Source organism: Macaca fascicularis, chromosome 9 (genome assembly GCF_037993035.2).
Source record: "Macaca fascicularis isolate 582-1 chromosome 9, T2T-MFA8v1.1".
Classification (NCBI taxonomy): Eukaryota; Metazoa; Chordata; class Mammalia; order Primates; family Cercopithecidae; genus Macaca; species Macaca fascicularis.
Genome location: NC_088383.1, coordinates 122,669,832 through 122,690,662, shown reverse-complemented (window position 1 = coordinate 122,690,662; position 20,831 = coordinate 122,669,832). Strand labels below are relative to the sequence as shown.

The 20,831-nt window shown below is 43.6% G+C and overlaps 1 protein-coding gene across 4 annotated transcripts in view; it reads left to right on the top strand.

Annotated features, from left to right (window-relative positions):
* NRAP (nebulin related anchoring protein) overlaps positions 1-20,831 on the top strand; it is a 76,725-nt gene that overhangs the window by 24,394 nt on the left and 31,500 nt on the right. For all 4 annotated transcript variants that reach the window (XM_015456707.3, XM_005566467.4, XM_015456705.3 and 1 more), the window contains 12 exons: positions 296-400; positions 6,394-6,492; positions 7,416-7,520; positions 8,877-8,984; positions 9,231-9,332; positions 11,006-11,203; positions 11,782-11,886; positions 14,693-14,791; positions 15,912-16,016; positions 17,201-17,308; positions 18,654-18,965; positions 20,120-20,224. In XM_015456707.3, coding sequence (XP_015312193.3) covers positions 296-400; positions 6,394-6,492; positions 7,416-7,520; positions 8,877-8,984; positions 9,231-9,332; positions 11,006-11,203; positions 11,782-11,886; positions 14,693-14,791; positions 15,912-16,016; positions 17,201-17,308; positions 18,654-18,965; positions 20,120-20,224 — 1,551 coding nt within the window. The remainder of the gene's footprint in view (positions 1-295; positions 401-6,393; positions 6,493-7,415; positions 7,521-8,876; positions 8,985-9,230; positions 9,333-11,005; positions 11,204-11,781; positions 11,887-14,692; positions 14,792-15,911; positions 16,017-17,200; positions 17,309-18,653; positions 18,966-20,119; positions 20,225-20,831) is intronic.

The following is a 20,831-nucleotide window of genomic DNA, read 5'->3' as shown; positions in this document are numbered from 1 at the left end:
GTGCCACTGAAGCACCGCAAATGCTTCTTTTCAACAAAAATGACAAACAGCTTCATAATTAATAAGAAATATAAAATAAATGTACTACAGATGGAAGTTAACTAATTTTGAATTAATTAAGAGGAGTTTAGATTAATTAAAGACAAAAGTATGAACTAACTTAATTTTCCTTGAAGGTGATGAAACTGAATTCATTTGTTTCTGGGTATTTAAAAAATATTTCTTATGGCATTCAAACAAAGCCAAAAGAAAGTAGAAGCTGATTTCTACATTCTTGTTCTTTTCTTCGTTTTAGGTTGCCTATAAAGCTGATTATAAACATGATATTGTCGACTACAACTACCCAGCCACTCTCACGCCTTCCTATCAAACAACGATGAAACTGGTGCCCTTGAAAGATGTGAGTTCCTTTCCAACAGCTCTTTCTGCTTCATCACTTGTCACTTCCTTCCTGAGGAGTGATGTGTAGGCAGCAAGATGGAAAGAAACATGATACAACAGTTCATAGGAGGGTGAAGGGATTGAAGAAAGGGAAATCCTTTTCCAATTTCCACTAGGAAGTTCATTTATGCATGCTTGCACACTCTTAGATTTTCAGTGTGAACTAGGGACAACTCTAGTTTTGTCTTGAAAATAACCTGAGGTTCAGTTTTTCCTCTTAGAATTCAGTGAGCTTTGTCTGCTGGGCACATTTCAAATGCTTGTTCCTTAGCAAGGATGACTTTTTTATTTCTTTGAAAAAAGGTTTGACACGTAGTATGTTAAGGACTGAAGGAAGTAAAATAAAATGTATATATACAAGTTGAGAGGAAGTGGTAATATTGACTCCATTTTTTCTCAGGAGCACATGGGAAAGTATATGTATCCCTTAATTATTACAGCAGTGATTTTATTTACGGTTTGGCTTGTTCCAGGCAAAATGTGTACAATCAATTAAATTTCTTGTTTTCTGATTACAAGAATTTTACTATATGTTTATTATAGAAAATTTAGAAAATACAGAAAAGTACAAAGAAAAAGATAAACGTCACCTACTAACTTAAAAAGTACTTCAGGGGGCTTATAAGTAAGGTTGTATTGTGGTTGCCAGTGAAGGTTATCTCCAATCAATCGATCAATAATTGAACAAATAATTCAGCGTGTATTTATGAATGTCAACTGCTACTTTCCTTTACTTTCCTTTGGGATCAGTACAAGTTTAGAAGTTGATTGAAGTTTTGCTACTGGTAGATAAGTCTTTGAATCTCTCTCTCTCTCGCTCAGAGTTGGGGCAGTAGGATTCAGTTGGGTATCTCCAGTGTCCAACCCAGTGCCCAGACATCAAAACACAATCATTGGCAAATTATATTTATTGAATGAAAGGGGCTTTTCTAATGTGTAATAAAACAGGAGGTAGGAAGCAGAGGAATTGATCAGGGACCTAAACTTTGCTTATCTTTTTCTCAGGAAGTTTGGTTGGATTGACTTGACTTACTCCTTTTACAAAGTTAAACTTGACCGCTACCAAAGCTGCATTTATTTATCTATTTATTTATTTTTTTGGCTGTATACATTACCTGGGAAACTTGCAGATCAAGGGCACCTTATTAAAATTTGAAGATGTGCTTTTGCAGTAGGATTCCAGATATCACGTCTAATAAGTAGCACAAAGAATGCAAGATGTACTCCCGTTATGACATGACCTGCTACTACATTTATCTAGATAAGACTCAGAGTCAAACCAGGCACCTGGAAGCCCACCCAGGAAAGTCTGATGCAAACTTAAACCAGACTGAATTAGAAATATTAATTGAGTTTAGAGGTAAGTTCTAAACGGCAGCCCATTAACCACATTCATGCTACAGAAGTGCTTTGTTTGGCTACACAATGGGTTTGCTCTTGTTGTTGTTGTTGTTTTAATTGAACCAACATGTGGAATTTCTGAGTTCAGACAAAAACTAACATGCTCACCTTTTCTTGAAAACTCTGAGACATTCTGCCCCAGATCCTGCAAGGCAGCAGTTGGCTGGGACTGGGTGGTGGCTGCTCGCTGTTGCTGTACCTCCTTTAGCTTACCTTCCTGGTTCTGATGTGAATTTGAGTTTATCACCCATAATGCAGGGATTTTAGTAATCAGGAAGTTTGGGGAATCCATTTACAAGAACAATTGTGGTCTCTCTGTCTGGTCATCTTAAAGGTGGTGAAATAGCCATGAAATTAAATAAGCAAGCATGGGTTCTTAATTTGAGAGCATTCCGTTTAGATAGATTTTATAAACATTGATAGAATTAAAATGAGACTCTATCTTTAGCAAAGGAAAAAGAAACCCTTCAAAATGTAGATTGAAGCAATGGCCAAGCATTTGTGATGTTGCAAAGATGTGATTAATCATGGAGACTTTTAATTATGTCCCACAGAGTAAAGTAATTGTACTCAGTAACATACTTAATGCAGAATTATCAGGAAAGAATATGCCATTTAAAAACATAGTTTTTGTGACATTTTATCATGCATAATTCTGAATTCTAATAGACTCTATTATGAGATGATAATTTTGCCTTCTGAATTAATGCATTAGGAAGTCACCGTACTCTAATCTAATTAATAGTTGACATTGAAATGACTTTATATTTCCTAATTTTCTCTACACACCCCATGTCCAAAACTCAACATGCAAAAACTTTTCTCCTTGAATCATTAACTAAAAAGCACAAAATTATTATTATTATTCTTTTTTTTGAGATGGAGTTTCACTCTTGTTGCCCAAGCTGGAGTGCAATGGTGCAATCTCAGCTCACAGCAACCTCTGCCTCCCAGGTTCAAACAATTCTCCTGCCTCAGCCTCCTGAATAGCTGGAATTATAGGCATGTGCCACCACACTCGGTTAATTTTGTATTTTTAGTAGAGACGGGGTTTCTTCATGTTGGTTAGGCTGGTCTCAAACTCCTGACCTCAGGTGATCTGCCCGCCTTGGCCTCCCAAAGTGCTGGGATTACAGGTGTGAGCCACTGCACCAAGCCTAGTGATGTTTTTTAATCTTCAAATCCAACAAAACTCTCCATGGCCCATTGTCAGGAGCACTTTGTTATTTCTAGGTCCTGTTCTAGAAGTTCACTTGTAAGTCATTTGTTTGTTTCTGGGATGCATTTCTCTGTCTAAACTATGCTAACTCTGGCTAACGGGAACCCCTTGCCCATCTGTAAAATAAAAGTAATAGCTCTAAGCACACTAGTTTTGGCAAACCAGGTTTATAGCGTATAGGTATAGCGCCACCTTGTGACATAGACTCCTGGGATTTGAATCATACCTCTGATACTTACTGCCTGGGTGACCTGGAGCAAGCCACTTTTGGTCTCTGTGCCTCAGTTTCCACACTGTAAGGTAGGGCTAATAATAATGCCTAACCATAGGGTGGTGGGAAGGATTAAATGAGTTAACATGTATGATGTACTTGGAATGGTGCTGCATACATAGTAAGTATCATGTGTTAGTTATAATTATGATGAGCTGGTTGAAATGAGTACAAGACCCAGGGAAGACACGGAGTATACAAGTTAGTAGCCAGTGGGCCCAAAGTGGCTATTAGACCTATTTCTCTTGGGTCACTGGATTTTTTTTTTTTTTTGAGATGAAGTCTTGCTCTATTGCCCAGGCTACAGTGCGGTGGTGTGATCTCAGCTCACTGCAACCTCTGCCTCCCAGGTTCAAGCGATTCTCCTGCCTCAGCCTCCCAAGTAGCTGGGGTTACAGGCACAAGCCACCACGCCCGGCTAATTTTTATATTTTTAGTAGAGACAGGGTTTCACGATGTTGGTGAGGCTGGTCTTGAACTCCCTATCTCATGATCCTCCCTCCTAGGCCTCCCAAAGTGCTGGGATTACAGGCATGAGCCATTGCCCCTGGCCCAGGTCACTGGATTTAAAAAATATTGAACTATTTGTTAGCTTTTAAAAATTGCAAGATTTTGCATCATAATATGGATTTCTGGTTTCTTTGGAATAACTGGAAAATCTAGCTTCTGCGTGTCCTATTGGTTGCATGACAACCATCTTCTAGAGCTGGGCAGCAGCTGCCTCCCTCAGCCATAGTCCTCTCGACTCCTTACTTCTGCAACTGTAAGGCCAAGCATTGGGCTTGTACCCAGCTAGTGGTCTATCCGGCTCCTAGAGACATTTGTGACTTTTGGGCTGCAAAGACTCCCTGAGGTGGGCTGTCATCTCAGGGAAGTGGCCATAGGAGTTAGCAGCAGACAGGAGGAAGACAGAAAAGCAAAGACATCAGCCTGTAGTCTAGACAGACAGGAGTTGATAGAACAGTACAAGAGTGGCCAAGGTGTGGGCCCCTGGGGAGGGCAGAGCCAGCTGCCAGAGGAGGCTGGCCAAGGCCATAGGTGAGGTACAGGCAGAGATATCAGTAGATAGTGGTGATGCAGAAAAGGGGTGTTGTTCTCAGGCAAAACCCAGGTCTGAAGAATTTGCCACACTGTGTGGGATTCTGGGAGGGGCCTTTGGCCTTGGGCAAGAAAAGAGAGACATGAAGGCTGCGAATGAGGTGTTCAATGGTGATCCTGTCACTTTGAGCCAAGCCCGGGGAGCTCAGCTGGCAAGCAGGCCCAATCTGGAGCCCGTGGGCACAGAGATTCAGATGTCCAGAGGCACTGGGTGAGTTTGTGATCCTGGGAGTGAGGACCCATTTGAGATATCTGTGTGGGCAGGGAATGTCTGAGTTTGCTCACTCTGCAGAGTAGGAACCCCACAACAGTTTGTTGAAAAAGTAAATGGATGGGCAAGTGGATGAATGAAAGGAACCATGTGAGCCTAAGGGAAGGAGAGCAGGGTTAGGGATGAGTTTACTTCTTCCTCTTTTACCTGGATTTCAGATAACCTTGATTAAATTCTAAAAGAAGGCCAGGTGTGGTGGCTCATGCCTATAATCCCAGCACTTTGGGAGGCTGAGGCGGGAGGATCCCTTGAGGCCAAGAGTTCCAGACCAGCCTGGCCAACATGGGGAAACCCTGTCTCTATTAAAAATACAAAAATTAGCCAGGCATAGTAGCGCACACCTGTAGTCCCAGCTACCAGGGAGGCTGAGGCACGAGAATCTCCTGAACCCAGGAGGAGGAGGTTGCAGTGAGCCGAGATTGTGCCACTGCACTCCCACCTAGGTGACATAGTGGGACTCTGTCTCAAAATAATAATTAAAAATAAATTGTAAAAGAGGTTATTTGCTACCCACAGCCTCTCCCTCTTTTCTGTATCCTAGCTTTACTTCTACCTGCATAGGTTTCTGGGGCTCTCACTCAGCTCACCTGAGCCCCTCACCCCTTATCACCTACTATCTAGCCTCAAACCTGTTCCTTTACTTCCCTGCCCAAGTTTCCATTCCCTCTGCAGCAGATCTTGGTCAGGTGTGTTTGGAGAAAAATAAGATGATTGGATGCATATATTCTTGTGGGCAAATGGCTAATAATTCTTAATACTTGAAGGGCAATTTGTATTTTCAAAGGGGAGAATTCACTAGTCCTTGATGTCTTGAGGTGGGAACCAGGTAGTCAATGCATCCAACTGCACTGGGGATTCTGCCTCCTCCTCTTTTGAACCTACATCTTCTATGAAAGTGCTAAGCTCAGGGCAATTTCCTTGGGGACTCTGGCAAGGTGGAGGTGAGGGCCAGGCAGGGGCTGGTGTATAGGGTGGGGACATGTTAGGGCCACCTACAAGGAGTCACTGATACTCCATTGCCTCCCACTTAAAGATGCATGTATAACTTGGTTGGACTTTTTGTTCCTCTTTCATTTTACTTTTTTTTTTCTTTTGACACTTCTTTCTTGGTGAAGTATAAGATGTATACAGAAAAGTATACTATGTGTAGATATATGGCTGGAATTATTTATAAAATGACCTCAGGCATATATTTTCATTGGGAATGAGCCCCAGGCACAGAATTACTGGGACATAGGATATGTGTGTGCCCAAATGCCATACTGTTTTCCAAAGTGGTTGTACCAATCTGTACTTCTGCTAGCACTGTTGTGAGAGTTTTCATAAGTCCTCATCCTTAGCCAGCACTTTGTATTATCAGCAGTTTTAATTTGGCTCTTCAGGTGGTGTGGAGGGGTATCTTGTGGTTTTGGTATGCCTTTCTCTCATTAATAGTGTGGCTGAGCATCTTTCTCTATGTTCACCGGCCACTTAGTTCACCTCTTTTATGAGTTGCCTGTTAGGTGTCTCACTCTCCAAGGTACTGTTTTTCTATCTGTGGGCTTGGAGTGTCTGTCAGTATCCAGTTGGAATATCTGACTCTTTTTCAACATAGTCATTTGAGAATTGCACTTTATTGGGCTTGGGAGAGGGAGCTAAGCAAATCTTCGAGAAAAGAGCAAGTGACATCTTTTTGTGCCGGTTTTTACCTAGGCCAATTATAGGCAGAGCATCGACAAGTTGAAGTACAGCTCAGTGACTGACACACCACAGATTGTTCAAGCCAAAATCAATGCCCAGCAGCTGAGTCATGTAAGTAACTGTCCCCTGCCCAGCTGGGCGTGGGGGTCTTGGAATTGCTGCTTTGAGGCCTCTGGACATCTGACCTCCAAGGATTTGACTTTCATGAATGGTGACACATGTCTTATTACAGCCAGAAAATGACCCCACTTCTTTTAAACTTTTTATTATGGAAAATATTGAATGCATGCAAAAGTAGAGAGCGTAGCATAATGAATCCCCATGTACCTGTCACCCATCTTCAACAGCAATTGATTCATGGCCACCCTGCTTCATCTATATACCTGTCCAATTCTCCTCTTCCACATTATTTTGAAGCCAATTTCAAGTATTGTATAATGTAATCTGTAAATATTTCAGTATGAATCTCTAAAAGGTAAAAAAGAAAAAACATATTTATATAATTTTAACATATCATATCAAAAATCTAACAATAATTCTTAGTATCACCAATCATCTAAAGTTTAAGTTTAATTTCTGGTCAAGACTGCTTCTCGGATGATGCGTATTCATCCAACAGGAGTCACATGTCTGGTTGGCTCTCTTTTGTGTGTGTGATTTAAGATGGCTTTTTGTCATTGTGGGCAGGCATTTGATAATTACCCGGCATATAACAAGATATTCAGCACTGCAGCAAATGTTTTTTTAAAAAGTTCAATATTCTCAAGTGCGTGTAAAGGGAGTTGGTGAAGCAGTCATAGGGAACTCTTTTGCAAACTCACAACTTCGAGTGCGTCTTTGAGTTTCTTTACTTTTCATTTGACGCCTTCAGTTCATTAATTTAAAACATTCACAAAAAGTACAGGCTGCCTGGCAAAATGGCTTTTCTGGAAACTCCTTCTCAGCTATGGGTCTAAGGGGGAAAGAGCTATGGGTCCCTAAAGTTCTCTTTCTGCCCATATAAAAGCCCTACAGATTTATTTTAAATCCAACAGGTGAATTACCGTGCTGACTATGAGAAAAATAAGTTGAATTACACATTGCCCCAGGATGTTCCTCAGCTGGTGAAGGCCAAAACCAATGCCAAACTCTTCAGTGAGGTAAGAGAGCAATGTGGGGAGAAGGTGGAGGGGTTATGGAGCGATGTGAAAAACGAAGATACTGGGATGGTCCAGCAAGTGGGAAGTGTCTATCCCTGAGAAAGGCTCTTCAGAGGCATCCATCAAATTGTAACTTTGAATTTTGCTGTGTCATGGCATGTGGTAGTTTACTAGTGATAAATTGGTCATAGCCATTTAGTCCCATTATATGAGCATGTGTACAATCTATGTGTGAACACACACACACCCCTACATCCTCATCCTCATCACCCTGGTGAATTGGTGATTTGCTGTGTGGAGGAATTTTAAGTTTTTGGTTTTTTTTTTTTTTTTTTTTTGAGACGGAGTCTCACTCTGTCACCCAGGCTGGAGTTCAGTGGCGCGATCTCGGCTCACTGCAAGCTTCACCACCCAGGTTCACGCCATTCTCTTGCCTCAGCCTCCCAAGTAGCTGGGACTACAGGTGCCCGCCACCACTCCTGGCTAATTTTTTGTATTTTTAGTAGAGACGGGGTTTCACTGTGTTAGCCAATATGGAATTTTAAGTTTTAAGAAGATCAATCTGCATCATCAGATTCTCCCTGGAGTCACAAGTAGGCTATGATTTGGCTTCTCATTCTAGATGGAATTTTGGGGGCAGGAGAAGAAAAGAAAAGGAACTAACATTGTTTAAGTGCCTGTTCTACCCTGGGGCAGGCACTGTATATGTGGAATTATCGTAAGTCCCAGCAGGTATTGTAGGGGCACAGTTAGTGGCATGGGCTTTGGTGTCGGAGAGACCTAGGTTCAGATGTTGGCACTGCCATTTTTAAAATTTATGTAACCATAGGTGAGCTCTTTAATCTCACTGAGCCTCACAGGCCTAATGTGAAGATTTGCGGTTAATGAGTAGAAATCATTTAGGAAAAGGCCAATAAACAGTAGTTGTTATTGCCAGGGCAGTGTCAACACCCCACATTTATGTTACACTTCACCAGTTTAAGATCTCTTTACGTATACTCTATCCAATTTATTCTCACAGCAATCCTGAGAAAGAGACTGTGATACTCTCTTTGCAAATAGGAGACTGAGGCCCTAAGAGGTCATTGGCCAAGGTCACATGATCAGAAAACAACAGAGCAAGGAGCAATACATGGGTCTTTTCTTTGTCCTGTTCCATTATCACTGGCCTGCACAGCTCTACAACGAAGGAATCAACTAACTGTGTTAATAATTACTGTTATCATTTTGATAACAACAGCCGAGACTCTGGTCTGTAAATAGAGGAAAAAATCAACTTTGCTTTAAAAAAATATCTTTGACGTTTGGCAGGAATATGGGTAGCAACTCCTATTCACTTGTGGTTTTGTTTGTCAGGTTAAGTATAAAGAAGGCTGGGAGAAGACAAAGGGGAAAGGATTTGAGATGAAGCTGGATGCCATGTCTCTGCTGGCCGCCAAAGCCTCTGGGGAGCTTGCTAGCAATGTAGGTTTCCTCTCATTAATTCAAGAATGCATAAGAAATGGTTCCAATAAAATGTCAGTGGTCCTGCCTAAAAAAATAATGACTCTTAACATTGTAAACATCTCAATACTTTAATCTTTTTCTGGATTTGTGAAAGATTGGGAGGTGTTTTTTCAGAATTGTTCCCCTTGCACTTGTTAAAACCAGAGCCCCATAGACGGCAAAGCTTCTCTCTCACTCACAGTAGACCTTCTTCTTTCTCTCAAGATTAAATATAAAGAAGAATATGAAAAGACAAAAGGCAAAGCCGCGGGTACAGCCGACTCTAGGCTTCTACACTCCCTGCAGATTGCTAAGATGAGCAGTGAGGTAAACTCTTTTTCTAACCCCCAACCCCTCACTTACAGTTGTGTTATTTTAAAAGTTTTTCCTGGGCCTACTTCACCTGGGACTGTTACCTTTTTATTGACTTCTACCTGCAACTCTTTTCTTTCCTGGCTTGTGTAAGAAGTTTGGTTTATTTATTTTGCCAAAGCATATTCTTTTCTTTAAATGATTGAGGAGCCTGGCCCTAAGGGTGACAGCATCTGCTGATCAAGGTACAAAGGTGTTCAGTTGCATTTATTCATGTCACAAATGTTTGCCAAGTGACTACTATGGGCAAGACACTGTGTGAGACCCTGGGGCTATAAGAATGAACAGCACATAATAAGTTTCTCCCTAATGGAGCAAAGCATCCTGCTTGTTGTGGCACTGTCCTGGTCCTGTGGTTACAACATATATGGTATTCAAATATTTAGCGAGCCAGGGACTCCCAGGCTGCAGCCAATCAGAATGACGATGCTTGTAAACAACTGTAATGGCTGGAAAGAAACCTTGGTAAATGTCACTTACCAAAAGGCTTTGGGGAAGGAGAATTCTGCCAGAAGAGACAGACCTGGTTTCTAATCAAGTCTTCCCTGCTGATGCTGAATAGGGAAAAAGACACAAAAGATTGCCTGCTCCAAGCTGTGAGGCCAACTTACACTGCTGTGATGGTACAGTTGGATGTAATTATCCAATGAGTCATTAAAGAGCCACAGCTTGAATAGAAGAGAGTTGGCATCTGGGTTGCCATTTTGGACGTGTCTACAGAACAAGCCAAATGAAGTGCATAGTCATGAAGCATAAAGAGGCATTGAGAATTTGGCTTCAGTTTAGACAGAATACATTGATGTTTCATATGTGCAGTTGGAGCAACTGGGGGTCAAAAAGGTTGTATCTTTCCCAAAGCCATATGGTAGTCAGCAGTAGTGGTAGAGGGGTAGCGAATTAGACCCTAGAACTGTTATTACGTGGCACCACACTCCTCCTACTATAGCACACTGTCTTTCCCCATCATCACCACCATCATCACCACTATCTCCATCACCTTCACCATCACCATTGTCATCGTCACAATGATCAATCACCATCATTGCTGCCATCATCACCATCATCACTACCATCACCACCACCGCTATCACCACCATCATCGTCACCACCAAACCACCGTTGTTATTGGCATGCTGACATTTATCAAGTGTTTGCTATGTGACAGTCCCTGTACTAAGCATCTTTCAGCTATTATTCATTTACTTATCACAACAGTCTCCCAGAGGGAAACGAGTCCTTAGAGAGGTGACATAACTTTCCAGAGGTCACCTTCTGTTAGAGGGCAGATCAGGTTTGAACTCAGGCTTGTCTGGCTCTGCAGCCCAAGCTTCTTTATTCTTTCTCTTAAAGCATCTATGAGAATTGGGAATAGAGTTTTCTCCTGGAGCAGCCGGGTAAAAAGGTTTAGCATTGGCAAGAGACAGTCCTCCCAAAAACAAAGTAGTGTGGAACCTCAGCTCCCTCATGGTGCTGCCTTTCAGAGCCAAGACTTGGGTCACGCCTTTCTGACAGAAGGGTGCCGATTCTCCTGCTCCCAAAAGCCTGGAAATCTTTCCTGCATTTTCATATCACTCCTGCAAAGGGCGAGCTTCAACTAACAAAACAGTCCTTGTTTTGGTACATTCAAGGTTGAGTATAAGAAAGGCTTTGAAGAGAGTAAGACCCGGTTTCACCTGCCCATGGATATGGTAAACATCAGACATGCTAAGAAGGCCCAAGCTCTTGCCAGTGACCTGGACTACAGGAAGAAACTGCATGAATACACTGTGCTGCCCGAAGATATGAAGACTCAGTGGGCCAAGAAGGCCTATGGGCTCCAGAGCGAGGTGAGTCTGCACATTGCCAGTTCTCTTCATGCATCTCTTGCAGTTGGACATGCTTTCAGAGTGATTCCAAACCTGTGCATGAGTCTCTTACATAAAACTTGGAAGACTAGGAAGAACTGCAGGAAATGTACTGGGGCCAGAAAGGACAGATGGGGAAGTAGAGATATAGTTGACACAATGGAGACTGGAGGGTGGAGGATCAGGGCTCACAGCTAATTCTTAAGTCAAGATGTATTGGTGATGGGGACCAGTCAAGGAGAAGAAAATGTTGAAAATGATAAATAAATCCTGGAAATTTAGCAGGTTGGCAAAGAAAGGCCGTTGGTCAACAAATATGAGAAACACTCTTTTTGCTAAGGTTGCGGTGTCTCAGCACTAAGGTAGAGCATGCTACTCTCGTTACAAAATGGGCCCAGTGGCTGTATCTCCCAAGTGGAGACCTGCCTGATCATAAAGGATCAGGGAGCAGTTCTTCCAGGAAGGCAAATGCAGGGTCAAGATCTTCCTAAGTCTCCCATCAACTCTGTCCTGTCTCTATCCATGTGCCCAATGAGAGCTTTGTGGTTTTTCTCTTGTAGCTGCAGTACAAGGCCGACCTGGCATGGATGAAGGGAGTTGGGTGGCTGACAGAGGGGAGTCTCAACTTGGAACAAGCCAAGAAGGCCGGACAGCTGGTTAGCGAGGTAACCTGCACTTGGGCCTCTGGCCTCCAGTAGTCCTCAGCCCCTGACTCACGCAGGGTGATCTTTGCCTCTAATTCCCCTTCTCTACCCCCAGATTTATTCTGGGTGTGATTCAAAGTGGGAGTACTTCATTTCACACCTGTAGGGCATTCTCAGCTAACTTTCCACAGCCTTAAACTTCCTGAGATGGTGTCATTAAAGAAGCCTACCTATTTACTTTGAGTAGCAGTTGCATCCAAAGAATAATTTTGTTTAGAAAGGTGTAATATACAGCACCTGGGAAAACAGCATTTCTTAAGTGAGCAGCGTGTGATTCCTTTTGAATCAGAGAGTCCAGTATTTGGAGGATAACGTTCTCATTATGCCTGTGCCTTAAATTCACTGCAGATTTCAGGCAAGTCATTTAACCTTCCTGATCCTCTTTCCCTCATATAAAAATGAAGAGGTTGGCCTGTAATCCCAGCAATGTAGGAGGCCGAGGTGGGCAGATCACGAGGTGAGGAGATGGAGACCATCCTGGCTAACACGGTGAAACCTCGTCTCTACTAAAGACACAAAAAAAATTAGCCAGGTGTGGTGGCATGTGCCTGTAATCCCAGTTACTCAGGAGGCTGAGGCAAGAGAATTGCTTGAACCTGGGAGGCAGAGGTTGCAGTGAACTGAGATTGTGCCACTGCACTCCAGCCTGGGTGACAGATCGAGACTCCATCTCAAAAAATAAAACAAAACAAAATAAAATAAAAATGAAGAGGTTGGATCAGATACGCTCCCAGGTGCCTGCAGCTCTAAGCCCTTGCCTCTCTTTATGCCATAGAAAGCTGGCTCTGGCATCAGGCAGAGGAGGACTTCTGAAGGACATTTCATTTGGAAGTGTCACTATTTCAGGAACTTTGTTTGGAATCTTCAAAGGGGATTCTTGTTTCAGGGCCAAGAAGGCTGAGTCGGCATATCTCTTGCAAATGATAATAATGGTGATAATAATACCTGCCATTTATGGACTGATAATCATTATTGAATCGCCACTTTGGGTGTATTATATACGTACTGTTAACGTATAGGTCACCACAGTCCTATGTGATTAGATGGTATGATTATCCTATTAATATTCCCATTTTACAGATGAAGAAAGCGGGATTGAAGTTATACTTTTAGTAAGTAGAAGAGCTGGGATCTGTCCCCAGGGTGTTTGATCTGGTGCCCTCGCTCTTGACCATGAGACAGTATTGCATCTCAAAAGCATATCTTGTAATGTACTCTTATATTCCCACTGTACTCACCCTCCTCTGAGATAGACATATTTAGGCTTAGAATGTAGAATGAGGTAGAGAGAAAAGCATAGCCCTTTAGGGCTTTCATTACCTAGCTTGTTGGAGACTAACTAAAGTTCAGGTGGAGCAACCAGAGCCCCATCTATCTTGGACAGGGGTGCAGCAGAGGGGAGAGAATGTAGCCAGTTGGTCCTTGAGATTCAGGAATGTCAGTTTCTATCTCACTTCCTGTATTACCTGCTAATTCTTAAGCTCCTCCAAGGCCAGGAGGATATCATCTCCTTCACCCTTTTTATGTTCCTCTGTGCTCTGTACGGAGTAGATTCTTGGCTGCTCAGGAAGTACTTGTGATTTGACCAATGCATAGTCTGGGATGACCAGGAATTTCCAACAATGGCAGAGCAATATGACTCCCTTCAGTTATGTGGTGAAGGAGTTTTCCCATTCAACACAGTGGAACTAGGGAGGAAAATTAGAAGTCTCTTTGGAATGTTTTCTCTAGAACTTTTTTCCCCTAAAGGCAGAAAAGTTGGAGTTTCCAGTGTTCCAGTCACTATGTTGGGTTCCGGTGGTTGCTATAACCCTCCTGCTGATGGCATGGGGAATTTTGCCAGAACCAGGCTGTGAGCTCATCTCTGATCTCCCTGCCATGTGAAGCTTTTGCTTCCACACGCTGTCCTCAGTGGCCACCTTTCCCAGCAACTTTGGCAGTTTCAATGGAAAAGCCAGAGGAGCTAATCTTCAGGAAAGACAAGAAGTCCCTGAGGGGGGACAGAATTAGCACATTGAAAATTTACCAATTAATTTGTGGCTGTGAGATGGGGACACTACGAGGACAAGACCTCAATGATCTGGAAAATCAGAAACTGTGAAGGCGAATTCCACCTGACCACAGGCTTCTGTCTGTGGCTCTGTGTCTCCTTCCTTAAAGCTTCTGCTTCCTGGACAATCATGATAACACCATGGCAATGGCTATGTCCTGACACTGTCCCAGGGACCTGACTCACACGTAAAACATGGTGTTGAAGCCTCTGCTCCACACTAGACTGAAGTAGCTTCTACTGTTGTCCTTATTGTACACTCCAGGCAAGGGTGGCTTAGGTTGGATTGAGTGATGTACCAGAGGTGATGAAGCTGGAAGGATGAACAGGCAAGATTTGAACCTCAGTCTTCATCATTGTAAAGTCCAAGTTTCCTCCACCTCACCCTCCTATGTCAGGTCTATATTTATAAAATGTATACCTCCCCAGGGCACACGGTGAAATACAGGGTTACTGAAGAGGAAAATTACATTTCCCATTCAGTAATAGCAACTAAAACAAGTTCAGTGGATCAGGTGATCTCAGGGCTGTGTGGTTCTGTTCAAGCTGCAGGATCAACTAGAACATTCCTCCCAAGGGAATGCTTGGACCACCGAAAGTGTGTGTGTGTGTGTGTGTGTGTGTGTGTGTGTGTGTGTGTGTGTGTGCGTGCGCATGTGTAGGGCGGTAGGGGTAACCCAGTCCTAATACTGTGGGGTCCCTTTCCTTTGGAAACAGAAAAACTACCGGCAGAGGGTCGATGAGCTGAAGTTCACCAGCGTGACCAACAGCTCCCAGATGGAGCACGCCAAGAAGAGCCAGGAGCTACAGAGTGGGGTGAGTCCTGGGCTGCCCTTTCTCCACCAAGCTGCTGTGTCATGGGCCTGGGATCCTTCAGGGACAACAGCAAGTGCTGCCCAGGCATGATCCAGAAACCAAAGAGCCTTCCCTTTAAATAGGCTGGACCCAGCTTTCCCCAGGCTTCCAGGCCGTTTCTGGAACTGGACACCAGGGCCCTTGCTTCATCCACCACCATCTCCCCCGATTTTATAAGGGATAGATGCAGGCCTGACTTTATTCCTTTTCAGCTTCCAGTATTCTCTAGTTCCCTTTTTCTTCTGTCTCCTATCTCTCGTCAAAGACTCTCTAATTCTGGAGCCTGGAGAGAATTATCCTGGAGGAGGACAACATTTGTGTTTGGGGTGTGAGCAGGTCACACCCACATAAGCTTATTTATGGGGCCAGAACAAAGAAGCACCACACACATTATTTACAGATTAGTTCTCTACACCAAGCAGGACCATAGTTGCCACAGTCTGTCCGGGACCTTCCTAGCGTTCCTTCCTAAAGGTCCAGGTGAGATATACTTGCCAGAAAGGATACTATCAGCATAACTCAGAGTCAGCAGAAAGCCACTGTTTGGAAACTCAAGTTGGGGCTGGAGGGGAAGCAAGGAGAGAAAAAGAAGAATGATAAGTTTGCCATGGAGGAGATGTCCACGCATGCTCACTTTCCTGGTGTCAGTACCCATGAATGGATTAAGGTTGATTATGGAGGGGAAGGAGGCAGAGTATGCTTCTTATTTTTCCCACCTGGGGAGTCTGTACTACTCTGAACCCCGTGGTGGGGTATTTTTATGGCCACAGATAGTGTAAATACCAACATTTGCGGAGGTTGATACCATCCCAAAGTTAAGGTGTGAAAAGAGAAACCTTGGAGGGGTTTTCAGGTTGGCTCCCTGCCACATTTTTCTCCCAGCTCCTCCCCACTGCTTCTCCTTCTCTCATCATCTCTCCTTGACTGTATTCTGTCACTCAGAGTCTGATCTGGTGGGTTTTGTAATGGACTTTCTGTGCAAGTCAGAGAAGTGCCAACCAGACAGAGACACCATGAGGGATGCCACCCTGCCCACCTCGCCCCTGCCACCTGTTCCTGACTCAGTGCTCTCTCTCAACAGGTGGCCTACAAGGCAGGAAATGAGCAGTCTGTCCATCAGTATACCATCAGCAAAGACGAGCCCCTCTTCCTGCGGGCCCGAGCCAATGCTGCAAATCTCAGCGAGGTACAGAGAGAGGGAGTGGGCAGCATGAACTCTGCTCTCCTTTGTGTATAGCCACCTGGTAAACCAAGCCCACCAGCCATGGCATAGTGTCTGCGTCAACTGAGGTTACATACATCTGTTTGTTGTAAAAACAGCTCACCCAGCAGATCTGGCTCCTGATCAGTGTTTTAGGGGGAGAGGAGGACAACTTTCACAGGAATGGGCTAGCGGAGGACTCCAGCCACTGAATGTATCCTGGGGTTGGATGTAGGGGTTATTCTAGGTGCCAGAGTTGAAACAGCATAATCGTGGTAGAGGGGAGTAAGAGCTCAGACATTTGCTCCAAATGGTCTGGGTTTGATCCTTGGTTGCCACTTACTAGGTGTGTGACCTTGGGCAAATTCTTCGTTCTCAGGTGTCCCATTGGTAAAGTGATGCCAACATTAGTCCCATCGGGTTGTCATGATGTTTTAGTGAGTCTCTACACATCAAGCACTCAGAGGCAAGTGCACAGTGGTAGCTGTTAGTCATGAAAGTATCCATAGTTCCAACTTTCCTCCTGTCTGTATCTTCTGGGGAAGGTGTTTTCTTCGCTGTCCCTGCTTAGCTCCCAGGTCTTTGGGTTCCTCATCTGAGAAATAGATGGGGAGGAGAATTGGGAGGAGAAGCAGAGGTTAAATTGATTCACATGCAGAAAGGGAAAGGAGCCTTCCAGAAGAAAGATCTTGAAATTTGGAGATAAGAGCAGGAGAAAGAACGGGAGGTGCAAGGAAAAGACCCAGGTGGACTAGAGGCTGGGGGAAGGTGGGAGGAAAGAGAAAGAGGTGCAGCTGGAGCTGCTGCTGACTGGGTGGGGTGCGTGGACGGAGATGGAGAATAGACTTCTCAGAAACGTCACTGTGTTGTGCTATGCTATCCTACCTTTGGCATGTTTTTGAGACTTCCACGAAAACTCCTAGTATTTGTTAAGGCTTCTGGAGTTTAATTTCTGCTTTTTTTTTAATTGAAGCCCTATGTGTTAAGAGGCCTTAAGGCAGGAAGAAGGCCTGGCTGTATTCAGATGACATGATTTCTGTGACTCTCAGAGAAGAATGTAATAATCAATATTGCTTTCCTAGAATGGTCATTAGAGTCTAGAGAAATGTTCTCACATGAGAACCCTTTCACATGAAAACCCCCTCACCTTCTCTCCTAAATCTCCTTAGAAACTGTACAAGAGCAGCTGGGAAAACCAGAAGGCAAAAGGGTTTGAGCTACGTCTTGACTCCTTGACCTTCCTGGCAGCGAAAGCCAAGAGGGACCTGGCTAGTGAGGTGAGTCTGTCCCCAACTTGTAAAAGAGACTGCAGAATCCTGTGTTTTTATACCTGGGAGATTCTCTGAGTGTCTGGGCAGGTTCTTAATCTCTCTGAACCTCAGGATTCTTATCTATAAAATGGAGATAATAGCCCTAACCTTGCAATGAGATAATCACATCCGTGCCTGTCTATTTAATAACTGCTTGCCACACATTGATTTTCAGTAAGTGATGACTTACTATTTGTAGTAGTAGCAGGAGTAAGAATCCAGATTTCTCACTTTACAGATAAATTGATGCCCAGAGACATTCCATGACTTTCTAAGCACATTGTGGTCTGTTAATGGTTAATACAGGCTCTGGTGTCAGATAGACCTTGTATAAAATCCCACCTCTGTCATCCATTAGCATTGTTACTTCAGGAAGGTTGTTTAAGCTTTAAAAATCTCAGTTAATTTGCTGGTAAATTGGTAATTGCAAAATAATGACAAGGAAATGGAATGAATTGATGTACATGAAGTATTGTATAGACTAATGCAATCTATTAGGAGTCGGATGTGAGAAAAGGAGCTTGAGCCAGGATTTAAGTCAAACTCTGCTTCCTTCATCGAGAAAGTCTTGCTTCCAAAAAAGATCAGCTAAACCAAAAACAACTGGCTTGGTGATGTGGTTGGTTTACATTCTGACATAAGCCCTTTATCTTATTCTTAGTCGGTAACGTTTTACAGATCAGCACTGGTCTGTGGATGCACTTCAGTTACACAGCCTTGTCCCGTGCTTGGTTCTACCATGGGTTCGATAAGGGGTGGCAGATATTGATACTGTTGTTGTTGCCAGAGCTGAGAGTAGAACATGAATCTACCACTGACTGAAGCAATGATAATGTTGAAAATCATGCCCCACACTGGTGCCTTCTGACAGTTTTCACAACTTTTTCATATTTATTCTTGCTTCGGGTCCTTGTTACTCTCGACCTAGTGTTGTTTTTCAAACCATGTGCTCCTTTTTGCCCCTCATACTTCCCCAAATATATATGTACTCCAGTTATCTTTTAATTTGAGTTCCTTTCATAAGCAGCAATTGTAGTTTGGCTATTCTGTATGTTTTTCATTTCATGGCTACTTTTATTTATAACTCTGAGCTTTCTGGCAGCTGAGGTGAAAAGGGAAATAATGGGTAATAATATTTTCTTTCACTGATGAAAGAAAATATATCAGATGTTCAAAAAAGGCAAACTTTCATTTGACTCTAGTTCTAATAGGATTCTGTCCAATGGCTTTGTCTTAGCTCTCATACATGGAGTCTGAAGCCTAACAATTCCTTTAGGAGAGTCTAATGTATCCCTGCTCTGTTCCTATTTAGGTGAAGTACAAGGAGGATTATGAGAGATCCAGAGGGAAGCTCATTGGGGCAAAAGGTGTACAGGGAGATTCGCAAATGAGCCACTCACTGCAAATGTCCAAGCTGCAGAGTGAACTGGAGTACAAGAAGGGATTCGAGGACACCAAATCCCAATGCCACGTCTCCCTGGACATGGTCCACCTTGTGCATGCCCGCAAAGCTCAGCATTTAGCCACAGACATAGGCTACAAGACGGCGGCACATCACTTCACGGCTTTGCCCACAGACATGAAGGTGGAATGGGCCAAGAAGGCTTATGGCTTACAGAGTGATGTAAGCTCTGTGTGAGTGTGTGCACATGTGTGTGTATGTGTGTGTTGTGTGTGTGCTAGTGCAAGTGTTTCCCTAAGCCATTCAACGCAACTATTTATGCTATGGGACACCTGTTTCTGGATCCCTAAGTGGCAACACTTTACTTTGTTAGTGGTTTAACTTTTATTCAAACTAGGCTGATTTTAGATTCTGTACTAACAAACAGAAGAAATCATAGAGTTACTTTTTCCTTCTTGGAATTCTGGCCTACATGTGTTTTCCAGGTTTCTTTTTATTGCCGGGGGGAAGTATCTTTGTGTCACTCCTAGCAGTGGCCTGCTAGGGGAGAGCATCGCTGATAACTCACCCCGACTTTGGTAGTTCCCATTTTTGGAATGGGTAGGTCGCTAATCTTCAATAACCCTTTCCCCGTCCTCCTGATCCTCGCCTCCCGGTTCTGCTTTCTGTCTTCAGGTGACTCTTGCACAAGAATGGGGGTGAACTGAGAAGGCAGGTCAGCTGCAGTCAGACTATTACACAGGAAGTGTGTGTGTGTGTGTGTGTAGACACACCCTTCCTGGTAGAGCTGTTTCATGATAGATGATGATATGCTAGTTTTAGAGAAGTGTCCATTTAAATGACTTTCCATTAAAACTACTCATTCAATGGAAACTAAAGAAATGAGAAGAAATACGCCCTGCCCCCCGACTGAGGTGGCCAGGAAGGAATTGGCACTGTGGGAAGCCTCCGCTGTCTTGTGAAATTCCCTCAAATAGCGCCCACCTGGGTTCTGTTGTGAATTCTCATTTTCTTGTCCCCCGTGTGTCATTTTAAACAAGAAAACTGGTAATGCAGACAATGAGGACGTGCTTCTTTCCGAGTAGACTCGTCCATAATGAGGGGCAAGGTTGGTTTGGCCCCTCCTGCGCCACCCCCAGTAGTGTTGGGTGGGGCCTAAAGCCACTGTCCCAAGGGATGCCTCCAATTAAAGGGGAAATTAATTGACTTTTGGGAGCCCTACCTGTGACTGTGCAGAAATGCGTAAGACAAAAGTGGCATCTAATTTGACTCAGCTGGCACCAAGGCTGTGTCGGGAGCCACTAATAGCCCTTTAAATGTCTGTGCACCAACAATGGCCTGCTTTTTTTTTTTTTTCTTTCTTTCTCCTTTGTCAGAACCAATACAGGGCAGATGTGAAGTGGATGAAAGGCACGGGCTGGGTCGCCACCGGGTCATTAAATGTGGAGCAGGCGAAGAAGGCAGGAGAACTCATTAGTGAGGTGAGATTTCCTGACAGCCTGTAACGGGCCTGGCTGCATTAGGCGTGTGGCGTCTCTGTATAAAATTAAAATAATTTCCACTCAAAAGGCAAAGAAAAAGGCAAAGCCACATGAAAGACCTCAAAACCCAGACTAGGGCTGGTAATTAGAGGGAAACCACATACGAAACACACACCAGTAGGGGCCCTGGCAAAAACAAAGTGGGTGACAAATGATATTATGAATAATAATGACAATCAAACAGAGCTCAATTGCTACCCACCAACTTACCTTTTTAATGAAGCAACACAGGAGAGATGATGAAAAGATACATTTATTGCACCCAAAAAGCCCTTCGGTGACTTTAGGCACATTTTCTTCCTCTCCCTTTCTGCCACAGAGTCAACAGTTTTTGAATATTCACGTGGTGGTCACCATGTGACATGGTTCTTTCTAGAGGGAGGGTCTCACTTCAGTTTACTCAGTTCTGCCTACTTATAGCCACCTTGACTGGAACCTACAGCATCACTGCTTGCAAAAAGTTGTTTCTTCATATTTCATGATGGTGTCATTGAGCAGCTCTTTCTGAGTTTTTCAACCTCGGCGCTATTGACATTTTGATTTTTCT